Below are 21,305 nucleotides of genomic sequence, written 5' to 3' on the forward strand. Positions count from 1 at the left end.
TAAATATAAGTCCTGCATTGTCATAGCCGGTATTTAACCCAATTAATAGATGCCCGGTACTCTGCTCTGTGCTGCATTACAAGGAAGACTGTTCGTAGCCGTTCCTTCCGCCCCCTTGTCTGATTTCCATTGTCATTTCCTTGCCAGATGAATGCTTCAGCGGCAATTGCAAAAAAGATACTTTGATTTGCTTTGGCCTAATAAATGTGCTGGAAAAAAACGGGTTATGACTGATTGCCACCGCGGTTGAAGATGATCCTCTTTATTTTACCCAGAATGCAGCAATCAGCCGTCTTGACCAGTTTTACTAAAAAAAAAAAAAAAAGAAAGACAAAGTCCTACAAAGACTAGAACAAGAGGCAAAAATGAACCCCAGAGAATCTCCGTGTAGGTAAAATGCATCTCAGTTGTGCCGAACAAAAGGTGTGGGCGCATCTTTTCCTGCGCTGCCTCTGGCATTTCTGCCATCCCTGATGGGCCAGTGCTGGTCCGAGAACAAAGTACCTCTTTGCGCATTTTATCCGAACGGAGATTGTTTCTCTGCAGGGCAGCTTGAAAAACGCCCCAGTCCTTTTCGACCCAAGCCTCCCTCGGCCTGTCCACGTATTTACAGTCAAATATCTGGATTGATTTTAGGGTGAGCTGGAAAAGCAACTTCTCCAGGCCAACCCCATCCTTGAAGCTTTTGGGAATGCCAAAACCGTGAAGAATGACAACTCCTCCCGATTTGTAAGTTGCCAACTTCTAAGATGGGAAGTTGGGGGGGGCGGGGGGGGCCTGGCAGAACCAAATCCGTATATGAAATCTTTCCTGTATTTGCTGCTCCAAGAAGGGGGAATCTGGGCAGCCATAAAAGGATTTCCAGGCAGCCTGTAGGTTTCTTGGTGGCTGTTCTTCCAACTCTAATCTAGTTCTCAAGCCAAGTGGTGTAAGGGGGAGAGTGCTGGAGGAGGAGCAGGGAGGCCCGGGTTCAAGTCCAGCCTCAGCCAAGGGGGCTCAGTGGGTGGCTGTCCTGGTCACTTTCTCTCAGCCGGCCTTCCTCAAGGGCTGTTGTGTGGGGGAAATGGGGAGGGGGGAGCTTCTTCTCCCCTGGAGCTGAATGACCCAACTGAGCAACGTCTGGGTTGTCGTCTCCCATCATCCACAGCAGAGGCTTCCCCGGCCCTTTCAGATTTCCCCCCTTAAGAGACTCTGTGGGAGGAAAGGTTATAAATGGAGGGGGAGGCTGCATGACCCCCTCCCCATGTGGACCCCAAAGCCTCTCTGAGGGCCCGTGCACCACGCCCAACCACGCCATCTCCTCTCGCCAACAGGGCAAATTCATCCGCATCAACTTTGACGTAACGGGGTACATTGTCGGAGCGAACATCGAAACCTGTATCCTTTGGCCAGGCTGGCAGCGACTCTGGGCCGAGTCCTCTCCCCAGGCCGAGGGGATGCCGCTCTGCTCCCGGGACCCTTCCCTCAAACAGCTGTCCGCTCCTGGTCCTGGCCAAGGCACTTCTCTCGGGAGCTGCCCTCCAGCCGCCTTGCTGTGGAGCAGCCAGAGCACCCTGTGGCCCCAAGGGGCCCAAGACCCTTTTCCTGCAGATTCCCTCTCTCTGAAAACAGGGAGCCCAGGCTGAAGGGCCAAGAGATGAAAATGGAAGGGCAATTCCTAAAAAGAAAAAGTCAGGATTAAAAAACACAGCCCCCCCACGTGTCTTCCCCATTGGGTGACCCTTAGGCCGCCCCACATATAGACCAGCCCTTGGCCGCCTCAGGCTCTGAGGGGAAGCCCACGCTGGGCACGTTTTGCAAACGTTTTCCGCCACACCTTGGGTTGGGGAACTGCTTGCTTATCCATGACATTTGTCCTCCCCTGCTTTCGTTGCTTTACAATACCCCCCCACACACACACGTGCTCCGGTAACTTGAAGCGATGGCATGAAAGCAGCTCCAGAGTCTCCCCCTTCGCCAGAGCGAATCCCGGGCTCAAGGCTGCTGGTCTTGGGCGTCCCTCGGGCCTTCTGCAGGGGTCCGTGGGTGCCGCAGCCCTAGAACAGAAGAGAACCGCTTCCTGCAGAGACGCGGTGTCACCCATCCTGCGCCGGGGCAAGAGGGGCTGCCAGCAGCCACGGCTTCTGTCTTACAGAGAGAAACCCACCCAGGAACCGGGTGCTCCCCCAAGGAACAGCCTCGGTGTAAAAATCAAATGAGTGGAGTCGCTTGCAAAAAAATGCAGTCTGCAGAGCTGGGGGAAGGCACAGAAGATGAAGGGGGAGGACAGGCATGTCTCTTCCATCCCCAAAAGCTTGAGAGATGGGGAGAAACACGAAAAAAGAGGAGCACAGGAAAAACAGGGTCATGTTTGGAAATCAGAATAGGACACTGGGGGGCCATGTTCGCCTGGATCACAGAGAGGACTGAACGGGGAGGGGTGCAATGCGTGCAAGCAAGGGTGCGCTTTGCACAAATCAGGGGACTCGTCCACTCCTTCTCCTTTGCTAGGACCTTATTAACTTCAGGTTTCGCTTTCTAAAAGTCCCGGGATACAAACCAGGGATCATGGTTTAGGGCCCCAGCTTCTCTATCCACCCCAAAGCTGAACTTGGCTTGCTTTCTGTTGGCTTCATTCTGGCTTGTGCGAGACCCTCTTCCTGGGGCTTAAAGGCACCAGCAGCCCACCGTCTGCTTTTTCGTAACCCCCACGGGCTTGCTTCAGGCGACTGCCTTGTTTCACCTAGCCGTAGGCTGGCTTGTCAGGGTTTATTTAAAAACTCCGGCCTGTCTGTTTGCTTGCTGAACCTTCACGGACAGATTTGCTGGAAAAGTCTCGCGCTATTCGACAAGCCCGCGAAGAAAGGACCTTCCACATCTTTTATTATTTGATTGCCGGAGCCAACGAGCAAATGAAGAGTGAGTTTCTTCGGCTGATTCCTGGGAAGGTCCGCGAGGCGGTGGGAGGGCTTTAGAGCAGGTCCGGCTCATCTAGGGGGGGAGACCGGGCCTTCCCCAAACCGCATTGGTGCCTGAAGCAAAGAGGGCATTTGTGCTCCCACGGAAAGGCCGGTGGCTGCTCGGAACAGGCAGCCTCGTGCCAGCTCGATCCCTCGGGGCAGCTGGGAAGCTCTTCTCTCGGCACTGGCTCCCCGCTGAAGGCGACTGCATTTGGGGGGCATGGTCCCTCCACTTATGTCACGAGTGGGGCTGCCTGAGCGGGCCTTTCAGGGCCAGGGCGGGGTAGGGTGGAGGGCAGCTGTGGGGTAAGCAATGTGGCCGAGACGCCATGGGGGTTTGGACCCAGAGCCGAGGGGCGGAATTGAAGGGTCCGGCTGGCTCTTCGGCTGACTGAGATTTTGCTCCGTCCACCTTGCAGAGGAACTTCTGCTGGAAGGTTTCAACAACTACACGTTCCTCTCCAACGGCTACGTGCCCATTCCTTCGCAGCAGGACAACGAAATGTTCGACGAGACCCTGGAAGCCATGAGTATTATGGGATTCACCGAAGAAGAGCAAACTGGTACGAAAAGCAAGGAGGATTTTGCCGTGACGGATTGCCTTTTGTTTGGATATTTAGAATAAAGCTAGATTTGTTGCGGTATCTTTTCGTCTCAGATACTGGTTTTCCAAAAGAAAACTTAACAAACAAACCTCCATCAGGTCCCACGTATCTGTGGTGAGGCTGGCTGAGGGTTTTTCTCAAACGTTCATCCTTCTGAGTCGTGGCACGTGGGGAAACTGCACGTGTGGAGGGCTTTAGGGCCGTAGACCCTCCTCGAAACCTGCTCGGGCACCTGGGAAGCCTCGCTTCTCCCTGCAGCTGCCCTCGGAGGAGGCTTGGATTGCTTGAGGAGCCGATGATGCCTTGAGAGCCCAGCTGGCGATCTGTGCAAATATGCAGGGATTGCAGGCGGGAAGAGCTTGAAGTCCTCCTTCAAGTCATGTAGATACAGGGCACCCGCTCGGGTGCTTTAGCCTTTATAAAATGGAAAACCGGGACTAGGCCCCATCTCTGAGCTCAACAGAGCATCCGCTGGGATGGTTACAGGGAAGACAGCCTCTGAGATCGAGGGGAAGGACTCACGCTCCCAGAGATGTCCTCTGACTGTCTCTCCTTCGTAACCCCACAGCCATGCTGAAAGTTGTCTCATCGGTTCTCCAGCTTGGCAATATCGTCTTCAAGAAGGAGAGAAACACCGATCAGGCTTCCATGCCAGACAACACAGGTATGTGCCTGGCAGCTGTGGAAGAGCTTTGCCTCGCCAGGGTGAGTTTCCCCGAGGAGTCCACGTTGCCAGGTCAGCCCATACCTGGTGGGCCATGGAATGATATGGTCATCAGGATGGTCTCCATGTTGACATCTCTTGATTCCAGCTGCCCAAAAGGTTTGCCACCTCATGGGCATCAATGTGACAGATTTCACACGGTCTATCCTCACCCCACGGATCAAGGTTGGACGAGATGTTGTTCAGAAGGCACAGACCAAGGAACAGGTGAGGAGCCCCCTTTTCCCAGCTCAGCTCACAGGCCTCGAGTCTTGATGCCTTGCTGGACGGTCGGCACGTCTGGACCCCAGAGAAGCTCAGCCCGGGTTCTCTTGCCTCATGCGAGGTTTTTCTCCCCAGGCTGATTTTGCGGTAGAGGCCTTGGCCAAAGCAACGTATGAACGCCTCTTCCGTTGGATCCTGACCCGAGTGAACAAAGCCCTTGACAAGACCAAGAGGCAAGGCGCATCCTTCTTGGGGATCCTGGACATCGCCGGATTTGAGATTTTTGAGGTAGAGTCTCGGGCTGGCTCCAGGGTGTTTCTGGACAAGCCTTTTATGGGCAGGAGGCATAATCTGGTTTGGGTTTTGTGAGCGCAGCCATTGCGGGTTGCTCAACAAACTGTTCCTGCAACAAGCCGTGGGTTAGCATGATGTATGAGCTCAGCCACTGCGCTGAAAGGGAGAAGCCAACCTCTCGCCTTCCATCTGCCATCCTCCCAGGTGTTCCCACTGCTTCGTGCATCTTTTTTCCCCCCAAAAGGGAAATATGCTCTCCCCACAGACTGTCACATGGCTGATAGTGTCAGAGACTGTCCATTCCAAGGCAACCTGAACAGCAGCCCCACACATTCTCTTCCCCTCTCCTTCTGGAGTGAAGGAACTTCCACAGCAGTCCCTTGGAATAGGTGCTTATGAAGCACCTCTGACTTATTCCCATTTCTTGACCTACGGATGTCCCGGGCACACCTTCATTTCAAACCAGTCGCTGTGCTCAGCACTGCTTTCTCAACTGTCCTTCCAGATTAATTCTTTTGAGCAGCTTTGCATCAATTACACCAACGAGAAGCTCCAGCAGCTCTTCAACCACACCATGTTCATCCTGGAACAGGAAGAGTACCAGCGGGAAGGCATTGAATGGAATTTCATCGATTTTGGGCTGGATCTGCAGCCTTGTATTGAGCTAATCGAAAGACCGGTGAGGCTGGGTTTCCTTTGCTGGGACCATTTAAAGCTGAGGAGCAAAACGTGCAGCCCTGAGGCCTCCATCTATCACTGTCAACACTGTGTCCACCGGAACCCCCAAAGTGGGCAGGAAGAACGTAGAGTTTGGGAGTGGGCAGAAAACCTAGGTTAAAGGGCTGGTAACGTTAATTTCAAAAGGTTCAGGTAGAAGGAGATAGAAACATTGGTTATAGTAACTATCTGAGTTTAACTGAGCCAAAATCAATGTTCTGCTGGCCGTACTCCATTCCTCCAGTGTCCACTCAGTGATCAGGCCAAATCTCTCCCCCCCAAAAAGCTCTGTTCAATAACACCCATTATGTCTGCCTCCACTCCCTGCCAGTGAATCCCTCCGTTGGGGCAAACGCTTCCCCCCCAAGACCCAAGCGCTCTGGATCGTGCTGGGGCTGCTCTTCCGCCAGCAGCCTCATGCCACCTGCCCTTGACGTTTCAGACTAATCCTCCCGGTGTCTTGGCCTTGCTGGACGAGGAATGCTGGTTTCCGAAGGCTACCGACACCTCCTTCGTGGAGAAGTTGGGCAACGAACAGGGCAGCCACCCCAAGTTCCTGAAGCAGAAACAGCTCAAGGACAAAACTGAGTTCTGCATCCTCCACTACGCAGGAAAGGTACTGAACAGACCGGAGGGAGTTTCTCTTGCTGTTGCCCAGGAAAGCCTTCCCTGTGACCTGGCCCTGCCTCCCCTTGCGGTGGCCTGGCCTCCCTCGCCACCCGCGTCAACTGCACCCAGGTGGCGCTTCTGGCCACTGCCTGTGACCCTCGTGGCTCTTGTTTTTCCTGGAAGGTGAGCTACAACGCTACTGCCTGGCTGACCAAAAACATGGATCCTCTGAACGATAACGTGACGGCCTTGCTAAATCAGTCTTCCGAGAAGTTTGTGGCAGATCTCTGGAAAGACGGTAGGGCATAAGATGCGTGTGCCACAGTCACCCTGGCTGGGTGGGGATTAGGGGAGCTGTAGCCCAAGTTTCACTAAGGTGCCAACTGGGCAAGATCAGAGGTTCTCTGTTCAGGGACCCCAAAAAAATCAGCCTCCCTGCAATTGTGCGGAAGAAGTTCTGCTTGGGTGTTCAGCCTCTCTGGGCAAGGACTGTTTGAGGCTGTGTGAACAAGCCTTGTGGGTGGCTTTACAACCTCACTGGTGTTTCAGTGGACCGCATTGTGGGCTTGGACCAGATGGCCAAGATGACCGAGAGCTCCCTCCCCAGCGCGTCCAAGACCAAGAAGGGCATGTTCCGGACGGTGGGGCAGCTGTACAAGGAGCAGCTGACGAAGCTCATGACCACCTTGAGAAACACCAACCCAAACTTTGTCCGCTGCATTATCCCAAACCACGAGAAAAGGGTAAGTGTCCCAGCGGGTTTTTCTACCTGGCAGATGTTCCCTACACACAGGCACCTCAGCTGTGTTAGCTCATCCTACCCAGCCAGCGTGGGAGCTTGGGTTCAATGCACCTGCAGAAAGAGCTTTATGGATTGGGGAAGGCTGGCACAGGCCTATACAGTTTGCTTCCCTGCTTAAAGGGGTGTTAGACGTGGCCCTTGGCCTCTTTTGGGGGAGGTAGCACTTCACAAAAGGGGTGCTATGGCCTTCTCGACAGGAGAGCAGAAGTCGCCCAGAGTCTGCAGTACAGACTAAGCTGGTTTATCAGTTACTTTCTCCCTTCAGTGAGACCCAGGAAGCCTAATTCATGAGTTCCGTGGATGCGAGACCACTAAGGAATTCAAGGGCTTGAGGTCAGACCGCGAAGTAAAATAAATAAATAAAACAAAGCTGCAAAGCTCCAAGGAAAGCAAGGCAAGCCTCTTCCATACTTTTGCAAAGAACTTTCCCTTTTACCTGTCCTTGGAAGACCCGTGACATTTCAGGTGCACAAAACGTCCGTGTGTGTAGTACAGAGCGGCTCTGGAATCTGCTTTTCAAAGACGATTCATTTAGGGGTGTTGTGGCCTGTGTGTTTCATCCCCCCTTCTCGCTCCAGGAACCAGAGTGCCCCAGGCGACGTCTGCCTCCCGCCTCCTTTCCTCTCCTGCAGGGATGGTGACCCAAATGCCCTGTTTTTTCCAGGCAGGGAAGCTGGACGCCCACCTGGTGCTGGAGCAGCTGAGGTGCAATGGCGTTTTGGAAGGGATCCGCATCTGTCGCCAGGGCTTCCCCAACAGGATTGTCTTCCAGGAATTCCGACAGCGGTAGGAAGGGCTTCTTCCAAAAACAGGCTTCAGTTCATGGGGCCGATCCACACGTGCAGGAGCTTGGGGGCCCGAAGGCTGGCAAGGCTGGGGTGAATGAGAATTGTGCAACCACGCCGTGCTTCCGGCGTCCGTCTCCCAGGAGAAAGTGACGCTCAGCAGAGGGTCAGTGGTCCGGTGGGAAGAGCCCACCGCAGACTGGTTCGTCCCGAGAGGCCCTTCCTTTGAACCCCTTGGGCCTCAGTCTCCCTGAGCCGCAACTGCCCTGCTCCTTTTCTGCGGGGGGAGTCAAAGCACCCAGGAGCACCGGGAGGGAAACGGTCAAGGCAGAACCAAACTGCCTGCTAAAATATGTTAGTGAGAGAGAAAGCAAAGGGCTGGGTCTTCAGGAGGTGCACCGGGAAACCAGGGAAGCCCTGTGTCACCCACCCAGAAGATTAGTCTGGGGACCTGAGGAGCCCAAGCCGTTCTGAGTGTCTAAAGCAAGGCTAACCCCATGAATCTGGCCCCCCAAGGCTCAGAGTAGACCTGTAGGATCAAAGCTGTCCAGAAGACAGTCCTGTGGCTTGGGGCGGTTGATATTTCCAAGTGCTTTTCCAGGGCAGGGGCAGGGGCAGGGGCAGGGGGAAGAGATGACCAGAACGCAGGCTTAATGTTGAACTGAAACAGAGCGATGGTGCTCTTTTCGGTTACGCCTTTCCCACAGGTATGAAATCCTTGCTGCTAACGCCATCCCAAAGGGCTTCATGGATGGGAAGCAGGCCTGCATCCTGATGGTGAGCATCCCCCACCCCTTTTTCTCTCCCCACGCTCCTTTCTCTGGGACCTCCTTGTGGTTTCGGTCTGCTGTTTTAGTTCACTGATACCTGCATGCGTTGATTACAAAAGTTCAAAAATGTATTTGAAAAAAATATATACTTTAAGTTGCTGGCAGCTTTCTCTTTCTTCCTTTCTTCCTTCCTTCCTTTTTTCTTTCTCTCTCTCTCTTTTGTGCCTTGAGTAATAGCTTTTTGGCATCAGAGGCCAAAACTCTATCAGTTGGACTTCTACCCATCAAGGAGTGCGTGCCCTGTTGGGAAGATAGTGGGAGATCCCATTATGTTGCCCCGAGGGCCACCTGCATATTGCCATCTCCCCCTCCCCCAACAGATCAAAGCCCTGGAACTGGATCCCAACCTGTACAGGATTGGCCAGAGCAAGATCTTCTTCCGGACCGGTGTCCTGGCTCACCTGGAGGAGGAGCGAGACCTCAAGATCACAGACATCATCATTGCCTTCCAGGCCCAATGCCGGGGCTACCTGGCTAGAAAGTAAGGCTCTGGTGCAAGAAACTGGCCTGCCCTGACCCCCGAGACCCAGGGCCTCCCCTGCCCCCCATCCTCCCTGAGGGAGCCGCCTGGCTACCTGCAAGCCAGGCTCCAGGGCGGATCGAGGCCAGGAGGACCTGCTGTGAACCGAGAGGCGATGCCTGCCTTTCTGCTCCCCCCTTGATCTCTGGGCAGCTCCTGATCGAAATCGCCCCTCCTGTCGCTCAGTCAGTGGGGCTTCCAGGGACCCTCTTTCAGGGCTGGGTGGCTGCTACAGGCTCTCCCCACAGAATTCTAATGGGCGAAAGAGCCGGCAGTCGGGAGATGGGCTGATGGATGGGAGAGTTGCCCGTCAGCGCTCAGCCCCTCGCTGCAGCCCCACAGCCTGCAGGGCCCTCCTGGGGGCAAAGGGCCCAGCTTTGTGCTCGGCTTCTCCAGGGCTTTCGCCAAGAGGCAGCAGCAGTTGACCGCCATGAAGGTCATCCAGAGGAACTGCGCGGCGTACCTGAAGCTGAGAAATTGGCAGTGGTGGAGACTCTTCACCAAAGTAAGTCAGTTGCTGCCCCTGGGGAGGAACCGCCCGCTCTGGCCCCCGAAAGCAAGACCGCCCGGGGGAGGCGGTGGACTGCATTCCTCCTCGCTTTCTCAGGTCCCGAAGGGCTAACCCCTGAAAATGCCGGTCTTGTTGGGCTGGGCAGGTTGAGCCCTGAACCGGCTGAGACGGAAACGGCCCCAATTCCTGGCTTGTAGGTGAAGCCACTGCTGCAGGTCACGCGGCAAGAGGAAGAAATGCAGGCCAAGGATGAGGAGCTCAAGCTGGTGAAGGAGAGGCAGATCAAGGCAGAGGCCGAGCTGATGGAGCTGGAGCAGAAGCACAGCCAGGTCAGCCCAGCTGCTCCTCCTGAGCCGATGGCAGAGCGGAGGACGGCTGCTCTTGAGCGTGCTGTGCCCTCTGCAGGGGCTGGCTCAGGGAGCCAGGGCCTCCCTCTGACCCCCACTGGCCAACCTCCCTTGACCCTCTCATCCCGTAGCGGGTCCCGTCCTCGTGCTTAAAGCGTTGGGTCCAGCCTTGAGCGCTAGGAGCTTACCATGTTCATTTTAGAAACATCTGGGAGCAGAAAGCTGTGCTGCGGGGGCTCCTGTTGGAGCGCGGGGGAGCATTTCCAGCCCATGAGAGTCCATCCCGGCTGGTTAGCCAAGCTTTGGGTGCCCTGGGCGGTGCGCCCTGCCCGGCTTAAAACCCTCCCTGCCCTTGCGCCTCTTGAACAGCTGACCGAAGAGAAGAACCTGCTGCAGGAGCAGCTGCAGGCTGAGACAGAGCTCTACGCGGAGGCCGAGGAGATGAGGATCCGCCTGGCGGCCAAGAGGCAGGAGCTGGAGGAGATCCTGCATGAAATGGAGGCCCGGATCGAGGAGGAAGAGGAGCGCGGGCAGCAGCTGCAGGCCGAGAAGAAGAAGCTGCAGCAGCAGATGCTGGTACCCGAGCAGGAGCTGGGAGCCGGGAGACTGTTGCCTTCACACACACACACACACCCCATTGCCTCTTCCAGCTTTACTTCAGACCGACTCGGGTCTCCTTGATCCGAAAGTTGAATTCCTCAAGCCCCTTTAGAGGGGACTAACTAGTGGGCTGGGGCAGAGGTGAGGGGAGGGAAGAGATTCCCTGGAGCCAGTGAAAAGCCCCTGCAGGTAATGCTTGAGCACGTTCATGGTCAGTTTCCTACCTGTGAGGACTAGAGGCTTGCAGGTGGTGAGGGAGATTTAAATCTGTCTGCCCTGCAGCCCCTGGGCAAGGCTGTGTCGGGGAGCCCTTGCAAAGCCTCTCGAAGCCCCAGAGAGAGCCCAGCCTGCGATGTCTTCGGGGTCCAAACGCAGTGAGCGTTCTCCCAGGTCACCCAGCTGCCTGGCCAGGGAAGGAGCTGAAGGTCGCTTGAGGCCCAGGACCAGCGGTGCCCAGCAAGCCCAGCCACGGGAGTGGGCTTTGCCTTCAAGTTCTGTCTTTCCCTGCCTCACTTTCCTTCTCTCCTTCCTGGTAACCCCCAAAGGACCTGGAGGACCAGCTAGAAGAGGAAGAAGCTGCGAGGCAGAAGCTGCAGCTGGAGAAGGTCACGGCGGAAGCCAAAATCAAGAAGATGGAGGACGACATCCTGGTCATGGAAGACCAGAACAACAAGCTCTCCAAGGTCGGCGCCAGCTCACCCCTCCCTTTCCACCCAAATCCCCCCTTGCCCCCAGCGCAAGGGAGCCCAGGGGTGGTCCTGCGCTGTGCTTCCAGAGTCAGCACTCCCACGTGACTCTTTTGCCCCTACCTCCGACGGGACGTCCATTCAGCCTTTGAAGGATGCACCCAGGCAGGCAAAGCTTCGGTCCCCTGTCGTGGCTGCCATCCCCACCGCCCGGCCGTGCCCTGCGGACACCCCCGCCAGAGTGTCGCCTCTTCCTCCTCCTGTTCCGGGCCCCAAGAGCAGCCGGTGCGATGCCTCTTTTCTCCTCCCCCCCAGGAGAGAAAACTCCTCGAGGAGAGAGTTAGCGATTTGACGACAAACCTCGCGGAAGAGGAGGAGAAAGCCAAGAACCTGACCAAGCTGAAAAACAAGCACGAGTCCATGATTTCGGAACTGGAAGTTCGCCTGAAGAAGGAAGAGAAATGCCGGCAAGAGCTGGAGAAAATGAAGAGGAAGCTCGAGGGGGATTCGAGCGACCTCCACGAGCAGATCGCCGACCTCCAAGCCCAGATTGCCGAGCTGAAGATGCAGCTGGCCAAGAAGGAGGAGGAGCTGCAGGCCGCCTTGGCCAGGTGGGCAATTCTGCAACCAGGTGGCTGGCTGGCTCCCTTGGTGGGCAGAGAGCCTCCAGGACGATGAAGGGGGCAGGTGGGCCTCCACAGGGCGGGAGCGCAGGGGGCACGTGTTGGCTACTCTCGTTCAAGGGAAGTGTCTGGCTGGGCCAATGCGTAGGTCCCTGTTGTGTTTCAGACAAAAAGCAGGACTGTCCATCGGCTGCTGTCCGTATTCCCACCCCTCTGACCTGCGCTGGAACAGCTAGAAAACCTCTCTCCCCCCAGGGACCGGTCTCTTCCCTCCTCCAGTGCTTCTGCATGTGGGGATCACTTAATGTCCCTTGGGACAAGACAAGCATTCCTACCTTTAATCCAGTTGGTCTTGATCATTTTGATTTAATGTCCTTTCTGTTTCCCTCATCCAGGCTGGAAGATGAAATAGGCCAGAAGAACAATGCCCTGAAGAAGATCCGCGAGTTGGAAGCCCACATCTCTGACCTTCAAGAGGACCTGGACTCTGAGCGGGCTGCACGGAACAAAGCCGAGAAGCAGAAGCGGGACCTGGGGGAGGAGCTGGAGGCCCTCAAGACAGAGCTGGAGGACACCTTGGACAGCACCGCCACCCAGCAGGAGCTCAGGTGGGACAAGGGAGCCCCAGGGGTGGGGTGGGGAGTGGTGCAACCCAGGATGACCTGCAAGGAAGCAGACCTCCAGTGGGAACACAGGAATGCTCGGTGCAAAGACGGCGGAAGGAGGTGCCTTGGTATGCACCCCGGTCTCATCGCCCTTTCTGTTGGTGGCTCAGAGCGAAGAGGGAGCAGGAGGTGACGGTCCTGAAGCGGGCGCTGGAGGAAGAGACGCGAGCCCACGAAGCCCAGGTTCAGGAGATGCGCCAGAAGCACACCCAGGCTGTGGAAGAGCTGGCAGAGCAGCTGGAGCAGTTTAAGCGGGTAATCGCGGATGGACGGACGGGGAAGAGGGCCTTGGCCGGGAGGGCCTTGGCCGGTGGAGACCGGAGTCCTGCCCGGCTGAACGCCCGTGATGCTTTCAGGCCAAAGCCAACCTGGACAAGACCAAGCAGACGCTGGAGAAGGGCAATGCTGACCTGAGCAACGAGATCCGGTCGCTCAACCAGGCCAAGCAGGAAGTGGAGTACAAGAAGAAGAAGCTGGAGGCGCAGCTGCAGGAACTGCAGGCCAAGTTTGCTGATGGGGAGCGAATCCGGACGGAGCTCAATGAGAAAGTCCATAAACTGCAGGTGACGCAGAAGGGGGTGTCCTTCCCCCCTTTCTTTTAACAAAGAAAACCACCATCCAGGAGAGACGTCTGCGGCAGTGGCCCTGGACCCCAGGCGGGCTGCTGAGGTCTTTCTTGCCCATGGTTGGCAGAAAGCAGAGCCGGGGTTCTATTGGTGCTGTACCAATGCTCTCCCCTTCCACAAGGTTTACTCGTGAGTGAGTCCTGTTCAGCCAAGGCCCTGTGCAACGCTAGTGAACCCTTCCTCTTTGCTCCTCCCGTCCTGTTTGTGCTGCTTCTTTAGTGCAGCTGGGGCTCCTTGGCGCACCTTCACTGTGGGTGCACAACAGGTGAACACAGTGCTCGGGTGATAGAGCTCCACAAAGGTGGTCTGCTTCCACAGGCCTCTCCAGCCCCAGCAATAAAGTTAGATCTGTCTGCTGCTACTCTTTCGTTTTTGGTGGCTATTTTACCTTATTCTTAGCCATCATCTTTTTAGTTGCTATTTCCTAGAAACACAGGATATCACTGCTGGAAATTAAGCGCAAGGTAGATCAACCAGACCCCAATGCTGTTCCCCTTTTCTAGGCGGAGGGTGAAAACATGACGGTTCTACTGAACGAAGCAGAGGGCAAGACCATCAAGCTGACCAAGGATGTCGTGACTCTGAGCTCTCAGCTGCAAGACACTCAGGTAGGTGACTTCATGGCTTCAATTCCAAGAAGATTGAGATAGGCCTTTGGAAAGAAGCTCACCAAGGGTGTTCAACTGTCCAGGAGCTGCTGCAGGAAGAAACTCGGCAGAAACTCAACCTGTCCACCAAGCTTCGGCAAATGGAGGATGAGAAGAATGGCCTGCAGGAACAGCTGGAGGAAGAGGTGGAAGCAAAGCAGAATCTGGAGAGGCAGATTTCAACATTAAATATACAGGTATGAATAGTTGTGATCTAGTTGTGTTTATCCTTGCGCAACTCCTGCAAGGTTGGTTGGTTTTTATGCCTGTTTTGCACCCACAGCAAGTGGTAATTGAACCCAACACTACACCCAAGCAAGGTTACAAACTCAACATTAGGAGTGGTGGGTTAAGTCTTCTTTATGTCATGCTATCTCGCTGTAAATTTGGAGCATTCTGCTCTGATCGAATGGACGTTAGTGCTCCTGAAATATTCCGAAAGGTTGGATCGTCCCATTGCGTTTTGTTGCATCTGTTGTAAGAGGGGGGTGGGATGCAACATGCCTAGGAATGGTAGAGCATCCCACTGCCTGCCTTTAGAGATGGGGGTTCCTCTGGTGGACAGACTTAAGCTGTCCTCATGGCTGTGTTTCTCCGAATCCCACCTGCAGCTCTCTGACTCTAAGAGGAAGATTCAAGAGTACCTTGGCACCATTGAAAGCATGGAGGAAGGCAAGAAGAAGCTCCAGAAGGAAATAGAGGGCCTCACCCAACAGTTTGAGGAAAAAGCTGCTTCATACGACAAACTGGAAAAAACCAAGAACCGGCTTCAGCAAGAGCTGGATGACCTCGTGGTTGACTTAGATAACCAACGTCAGATGGTTTCTAACCTGGAGAAGAAGCAGAAGAAATTTGACCAGGCAGGAATTTAACTCTTTGAATTATCTAGCATCAAGCTAGGGTCTAGTGCAAATTTAGTTGATGCATTCATTAATGTAAGTTCCACTAAATTAATACATCTGATGATTAATTACAGGTTTTTGTAAATTAATTCAGTAAATCCATCAAAGCAGTTGTAGTAATGTTGATATTCTACCCAGTCACCTGAATGTTGTAGGCAGATAAGAAAGGATAGATGGAGATGCTCACCAAGCTTGACCCCGTGGCTGTCCTTAGAGTGACCCCCCAACCCCTCCTCTGCCTTCGTAGATGCTTGCTGAGGAGAAGAACATCTCTTCCAAATACGCTGAGGAAAGAGACCGAGCAGAGGCTGAAGCCAGAGAAAAGGAGACCAAGGCGCTTTCCCTGGCCCGGGCTCTGGAGGAGGCCTTGGAAGCCAAGGAGGAACTGGAGAGAACCAACAAATTGCTAAGAGCAGAGATGGAAGACCTCGTGAGCTCCAAGGATGATGTTGGCAAGAATGTAAGTCTCCTGAAATGCAACTGGGTCCTCCTCAGAAGGTAGTAGTGTCCTTAGAAGAAATGAATAAAGTAAACTGCTGATTTCTACCATTATTTTTCCCCCAGGTAATAGTCTATATTTTTAAAAAAATGCTGCGGTCCCCTTTTGAGATTCCATTTGCTCGTTGTATTTCTCTCCCGCTGTTCTGCCAAGATAAGCTCCTCAAAGGGGTGGGGGCGTGCAGGACGGAAGGCTAGTAAAGGGATGAGGCAGACCAGCTTCCTTTCTCTGGGCCCTTCCTGATGTGGTGGACCTCAGCTTCCAGTCGGCATGGAGGGTCCACACCTGGAGAGCCCCAGGTAGAAAAGGCCGATACAAGAAAAGGCTATAGGATCAATGGGGGGAGGGGGAGGATCGACGTCCCTTTTCTAGAGATTTCAGCTTCTGTTTCTGCTGCCTTGTTTCTAATCTTCTTCTTCTCTCTCTCTCTCTCTTCTCTCTGGAAGGTCCATGACCTGGAGAAGTCCAAACGGGCCCTGGAGCAGCAGATGGAAGAGATGAAGACGCAGCTGGAGGAGCTGGAAGATGAGCTGCAGGCAACCGAAGATGCCAAGCTGAGGCTGGAGGTCAACATGCAAGCTCTGAAGGGGCAGTTCGAGAGAGACTTGCAAACCCGGGACGAGCAAAACGAAGAGAAACGCCGGCAGTTGCAGAAGCAGGTACAGGAGCTCCCATTTCCCCTCCTGGCATGCAGAAGGAAACTGGCCCTCCCTTCCTAATCAGTTCACACCTACACGGGCCTCCTTCATAGAGAGCTATGAGAATTAGAAGCGTGAACACCGGTGGGTTTTGATAGCTTGCGCAGCTGCGAGTGCCATGCTGCCCGGAATCAGTCCCCGTGGTCTCCTTCCTGTTCACTAGCTCCACGAGCTGGAAGTGGAACTGGAAGATGAGCGCAAGCAACGAGGCTTGGCGGCGGCTGCCAAGAAGAAGTTGGAGGTGGACCTCAAGGACCTGGAAGGGCAGGTGGACTCTGCCAACAAGGGCCGCGAAGAAGCCATCAAGCAGCTACGGAAACTACAGGTTAGGAGACCCGCCCTGTGCCCTTCTAGAGCAGCCCTCTGGGGGTGCCCTCCAGATGCATTGGACGACAACCTTCATGCTCCCCAACTGGTACTGGAGGGTGGGACCATCTGAGGGAAGAGCATCTTACTCAAGCCGTACATCCCTTGAGTCAGGGAGGGACAGGAGTCAGGCCTAAGCTGACGGGTGACCCTCTGCTGCTTTGAACCCGCCCCCCCAGGCCCAGATGAAGGACTTCCAGCGGGAGCTAGACGATGCTCGGGCCGCCCGGGAAGAGGTCTTTGCCACAGCCCGGGAGAATGAGAAGAAAGCAAAGAACCTGGAGGCTGAGCTGATGCAGCTTCAAGAGGTGAGCTGGAGGGAGGCTTAGAAACCGAGAAGGGGGTTTGGGTCTGCCAGGAGCACCCAGGACATCCACTGCACGGCTCCTGTCCCCAGAACGTGGGTGAGTAGAGGAGCAGTGAAGGGGTCGGAGTAGAGGACCCAAGTCCGCCCTCAGCCATGGAAGTAACTCTGGCCACCCTCCCTCCCAGGGGGCTCTTGGGAGGAATGTTGAGGAGGGGGTGCCACGCAGGCCACCTTGGACTCCAGGAGAAAAGCAGGACAGAAATCTAGCTAAGCAACCATTTAAAACATCACCGCTGCCCAAGCTGGGGGAATTCTAGCACCTTGAGTCCCCTCCGGAAGAGTTGGAGTGCAGCTCCCTGAATCTGGGAGTGGCGGTCCCGGGCCCCTGGAGGGCCCTGCTTGCCAGGCCTCATCTGCACAGGGGCTGCGTCCAGTTCCCGGGAGGCGGCTCAGCCTGTTCACGGAGCCTCTCCCTTGGCAGGATTTGGCGGCTGCAGAGCGAGCTCGGAAGCAAGCCGAGCAGGAGAAGGAGGACCTGGCGGAAGAATTGGCGAGTTCTGCCTCGGGGAGGTAAGGGGGCCTGACTGCCCGTGGGTGCGTTGCCTCACCCCGAGAGGTCGGTGGGGCTGAAACGGCTGGTCTTGGGAGACCCTCAGCCTAGCCGGAGAGCTCGGTCCTGGCCAGGACCGGAGGGCCCGGCCTGGCGGCCCCCCGGATGGCTCTGGGGCTTCTGGGTGGGGAGCCTTCATGGCTGCCAAGCATAGGTAGCCCGTTGCAACTCCCCCCCCAGGACCAGCCTGCAGGACGAGAAGCGCCGCTTGGAGGCCCGGATCTCCCAGCTGGAGGAGGAGCTGGAGGAGGAGCAGGGCAGCATGGAGGCCATGAGCGACCGCTTCCGCAAGGCGGTGCAGCAGGTAAGCCCCCTCCCTGGAGGCTTGGGCCGGGGGCTGCGAGGAAGCGGCTTGCCCAGCCCCCTTTCCCCTCCCTTGGCTTCAGTCGGAGCAGCTGACCAACGAGCTGGCGTCGGAGCGCACCACGGCCCAGAAGAACGAGAGCGCCCGCCAGCAGCTGGAGCGGCAGAACAAGGAGCTGAAGTCCAAGCTGCAGGAGATGGAGGGGGCCGTCAAGTCCAAGTTCAAGGCCACCATCACGGCTCTGGAAGCCAAAATCAGCCAGCTGGAAGAGCAACTGGAGCAGGAATCCAGGTACCCGAAGTCCAGCGGGCAGCGGGCTGTGCTGCGTTGGGTGTCTGCAGCAAACCTGGGCGTGCATGTGTGTGTCCGGCTGTTTTGCACAAGCGCGTGCACCGGGCCTCTAGGCCTGGCCTTGGGAACCCGTCCAGGTGGATTTCTGAAATGCCACCGCAGGCCTGGAAAATGCCGGTTAACTTTTCTCAAGGCCCTTGTGACTTCGCATTCGGCGCTGAATCAATAAAAACCTTTTTTGCGGAAGTATAAACACCCCGCTTTGAAACAATCTGAGGAACGCCCGGAAAGGTTTTTAGAAACACGTCCATTTTTTCTCCACGACCCCGGACGCCATTCGCAAGGCCCAGGCTGTTCCCACCAAAAGGAACCCGCCGGCCCGTCAGTTTAACGGTGGGGAACCACGGGAACAACCCCTCCCTCAAAACTCTGCCTCTTGATCCCCCTCCTGCCTTCAGATTTTGCTGGGCTGTTGCTTTCCAGACCTGGAGAACTTCATGTGGACTAGTGCCTTTGACCTCTTTGCTGCCTTTCTGCCCCCCTGCAGAGAAAAGCAGACGGCGGCCAAGGCGCTGCGCCAGAAGGACAAGAAGCTCAAGGAGGTTTTGCTGCAGGTGGAGGATGAGAGGAAGCAGGCCGAGCAGTACAAGGACCAGGTGCGTGCCCAGAAGTGCCAAGGGGGTCTTGGGAGGAATTCACAGGCGGGCAGCGGCACCAGCCATTCAGGCGAGGGAATCGCGGGCGCCGTGGCTGAGCTGGCGCTCTCCAGAGGCGGGAGCTCTGCTCCCGTCATCCCCCGCCAGAAGCGCCCGGGCTGGCTCTGAAGCCCTGCCGGCATCCCCCTCCAGGCAGACAAGGGCAGCGCCCGCGTGAAGCAGCTGAAGCGGCAGCTGGAAGAGGCCGAGGAGGAGTCGCAGCGCATCAACGCCAGCCGCAGGAAGCTGCAGCGGGAACTGGACGAGGCCTCGGAGAGCAACGAGGCCCTGGGGCGGGAGATGGTGGCCCTGAAGAGCAAGCTCAGGTGAGGGCCCCTTTGCGCCCCCAGCCCCTCGCTTGCTTTCGACAGGCGGGGCCCCCCGTTCCGCCCCTTGGAGAGGCCTTTGCCACTCCAACCCAACCGAAAAGGAATCGCAAAAAGCCACAGGAGCAGTGGGGGCGGGGGGGGCTGGCGGTATCCCTCAGGAGGGTGCTGGGGAGACCCGCCTGGCAGCGAGTTGGTCAGTCAGTACTGAGCAGGACCCGAGCATAGGCTGGCAGCTTTCTCCTCTGGGGCCTCTTCCCTCCGACCTGGGCAGCCCTGAGCCTGGGGAGCCCTCTACCGCCACGCAACCGCAGCCACATTGAGCGCTTGCCACGGGTGCAGACATAGTGGTAGGCTAACGTCGTGGGACGCTTCTCTCTTTCAGAGGGAACCCAGAGCCTCCGCAGTGACTGAGCAGGTACCATGCCTTCAGTGTTGCAGCCTGCTTGTGATTGCGAAAACGCAGCGTCCCTTTAGGTCCCAGAGAGACCCATGTGAGACTCCTGCAAACTGCGAAGGCTGGGGGTCTCGAGGGCTTGCTTTGAGAGACAAATATTACAGATTTTGCTTCATGACTCTTCACGCTCCTTTCCTCTCGATCCTATGCTCCTGCACATTTATATTCTAGTCGCTCACGAAATAATTCTGCTTCTGCAACGCACCCCTCCTGCCCCGCCTCTTCCAACCACGCTGTGGCGCGGGCCAAGAGTGGGTTCAAAGGGCTCTGGACCTCACACGAGGAGGTCCAGCTTCAAGGAGTCAGCTCGTTAGCGCGGATCTCAAAGCAGCGGCTGCCTTGTCCCTCTGGCCCACGGAGGAGCCTTGAGGAAAAACCCGGCTGCTTTCATGGCCAACGGAGCAGGGCTGAGGCCCAAAGCGTTTCCTCCCATTGCTTTTGAAGCATGACCAGCCCTAATACTTGAGGCAGCTGCCCCACAGCGCTGCCAGGTATGCCACCATCATGGGCACGCAGTGCCCTATTGCTGCTTTGTGATGCAAAAGCACGCCTAGGAACCGGCTCCCTTTGGGGAGAAATGCACCGGCTTAGAACCTGCGCATGGCGGGTAGCTGGGCGGGGGTGCTGCTGTGCTGAAAATGCGCTCTCTCTCTCTCTCTCTCTCTCTCTCTCTCTGCACATCACAAAGTGCTGAACTAGCCCTGCAAGCCACCTCCCGCTGCGACCATGGCTGTTCTCCCATATTGACCTGGGAATTCATGCCTCACCCACAGCTGGTGAAATAACTCTCTGGATTGGTTGAGTGACTTGCGTTCTGTAATATTTGTAGATTCTCCTTTGCAGGGATTCCCCTCCACCGCCACTCAGCTTTGCTGCTGCCATCCAGGGTGTGTGTGTGCGTGCGCGTGTGCAAAGCCCAAAGCCTGCAGCTGCATTTTGCACACCTTTTCAGCTGGCCTTTTCGGTTTCTGCGCAGGACCGGGGCGGCTAGAATTCTGCTCACATTGTTCTATTCCATGCATTACATTTGATCTCTGATGCGAGGAAAACATTTGGCCCTTTCTTAGTTTAGGAAAAAAAGGCTAAGTACAGCTTGGTGGGAGAATGTAGGGAGAGAAGGGCCAGAGAGAGCTGCACCTGGTCGTCCACCTGGCAATGGGCTGCGAACTCCTGGGACTCTCTGCCGCGAGATTCGGTGATGGCGTAGAGGGCGGAAAGGTTAGACTGGCCGGGGGAGAAAGGTCCACGTCTGCAGGCAGCTCTTGGGCAGAGCATCGGCGTCGGCGACTCCGAGCCCCCTTTTCCTCAGACATCCCTGGAAGTACCTTTCCCCTCTGCGCGGAGAAGGCAGAGGCTGGCACCTTCTCCTCACCCAGAGGGATTTTGGACGCAGGCCTCAGCAGCACGCCTGGACTAACACACAGGCATCTCCCCTCCTCAGAAGGATTATCCACCCTTTTTCCCACCTGCAGGCGCGGGAATGAGCCGGCGTCCTTTGCCCCACCGCGCCGGTCGGGCGGCGGCGGCGGCAGGCGGGTGATTGAAAACGCCGCCGAAGGCTCCGAGGAGGAAGGAGACACCCGGGACGGAAATTTCAACGGAACCAAGTCCAGCGACTAGCCAAGCCCCACGCGCGCTCACCCGACTGCTGCACGAGAAAACGAAAAAAGGAAAAAAAGGGGGGGTACTTGTAGCACTCTAGGCTGCTTTGTCCGTCCCAAAGCCACGTTTGCCCTGAGCACAGCCACCTTTTACTCCAGTGTAGGCACAGACACCCTTAGCTGCCGAGGTGTATCTTAGTCCAGAGCGACCGCCTTTCAGAGGGAGACGCCCATGGGACCTGGGCCACCCCCTGGAAGCGCTCCATGTCCCGGGAGAGGAAACCTTGCCCAGAGCTCTTTCGCGCCCCCGTTACTTCCCAGAGTTAGAGACTTTCCCCCCGAAGAAGGCACCACCCCGACCTCCGGAGTTTGCCAAAATCCAGGGGCCGTCCCGAGTCACTGCTTTGGAGGGCGGGGGGGGGGACAAAATGATAACTCGACTTACTACTTCCGATGACCTTTGTGCTTAACATACACACACATTAATAAAGGTTGTTAAAATTGATCGGAGGAAC

The 21,305-nt window shown here is 56.1% G+C and overlaps 1 protein-coding gene across 3 annotated transcripts in view; it reads left to right on the plus strand.

Annotated features, from left to right (window-relative positions):
- The window catches only part of MYH11 (myosin heavy chain 11), a 38,577-nt gene extending 17,282 nt beyond the window's left edge, over positions 1-21,295 (plus strand). For 2 of the 3 annotated variants that reach the window (XM_088147883.1, XM_088147884.1), the window contains 35 exons: positions 637-729; positions 1,314-1,377; positions 2,800-2,898; positions 3,359-3,502; positions 4,113-4,208; positions 4,357-4,475; positions 4,608-4,760; positions 5,272-5,445; positions 5,926-6,099; positions 6,276-6,390; positions 6,642-6,835; positions 7,559-7,680; positions 8,387-8,456; positions 8,830-8,990; positions 9,426-9,534; positions 9,738-9,869; positions 10,257-10,463; positions 11,033-11,170; positions 11,489-11,784; positions 12,192-12,404; positions 12,572-12,716; positions 12,818-13,024; positions 13,591-13,695; positions 13,779-13,931; positions 14,346-14,594; positions 14,884-15,096; positions 15,582-15,794; positions 15,997-16,158; positions 16,379-16,507; positions 16,988-17,076; positions 17,297-17,420; positions 17,503-17,711; positions 18,259-18,367; positions 18,560-18,732; positions 20,662-21,295. In XM_088147883.1, the coding sequence (XP_088004009.1) occupies positions 637-729; positions 1,314-1,377; positions 2,800-2,898; positions 3,359-3,502; positions 4,113-4,208; positions 4,357-4,475; positions 4,608-4,760; positions 5,272-5,445; positions 5,926-6,099; positions 6,276-6,390; positions 6,642-6,835; positions 7,559-7,680; positions 8,387-8,456; positions 8,830-8,990; positions 9,426-9,534; positions 9,738-9,869; positions 10,257-10,463; positions 11,033-11,170; positions 11,489-11,784; positions 12,192-12,404; positions 12,572-12,716; positions 12,818-13,024; positions 13,591-13,695; positions 13,779-13,931; positions 14,346-14,594; positions 14,884-15,096; positions 15,582-15,794; positions 15,997-16,158; positions 16,379-16,507; positions 16,988-17,076; positions 17,297-17,420; positions 17,503-17,711; positions 18,259-18,367; positions 18,560-18,732; positions 20,662-20,809 (5,301 nt within the window). In that variant the 3' untranslated portion in view covers positions 20,810-21,295. Of the gene's footprint in view, positions 1-636; positions 730-1,313; positions 1,378-2,799; positions 2,899-3,358; positions 3,503-4,112; positions 4,209-4,356; positions 4,476-4,607; positions 4,761-5,271; positions 5,446-5,925; positions 6,100-6,275; positions 6,391-6,641; positions 6,836-7,558; positions 7,681-8,386; positions 8,457-8,829; positions 8,991-9,425; positions 9,535-9,737; positions 9,870-10,256; positions 10,464-11,032; positions 11,171-11,488; positions 11,785-12,191; positions 12,405-12,571; positions 12,717-12,817; positions 13,025-13,590; positions 13,696-13,778; positions 13,932-14,345; positions 14,595-14,883; positions 15,097-15,581; positions 15,795-15,996; positions 16,159-16,378; positions 16,508-16,987; positions 17,077-17,296; positions 17,421-17,502; positions 17,712-18,258; positions 18,368-18,559; positions 18,733-19,117; positions 19,151-20,661 lie in introns of all 3 variants that reach the window. The other variant, XM_088147885.1, reaches the window with a different exon arrangement.
- The last annotated feature ends 10 nt before the right edge of the window (positions 21,296-21,305 follow it).

Source organism: Python bivittatus, unplaced genomic scaffold, assembly GCF_059951505.1.
Source record: "Python bivittatus isolate LINGU-HERP-01145 unplaced genomic scaffold, Pbiv_v1 ctg000560_np1212, whole genome shotgun sequence".
Taxonomy (NCBI): Eukaryota; Metazoa; Chordata; class Lepidosauria; order Squamata; family Pythonidae; genus Python; species Python bivittatus.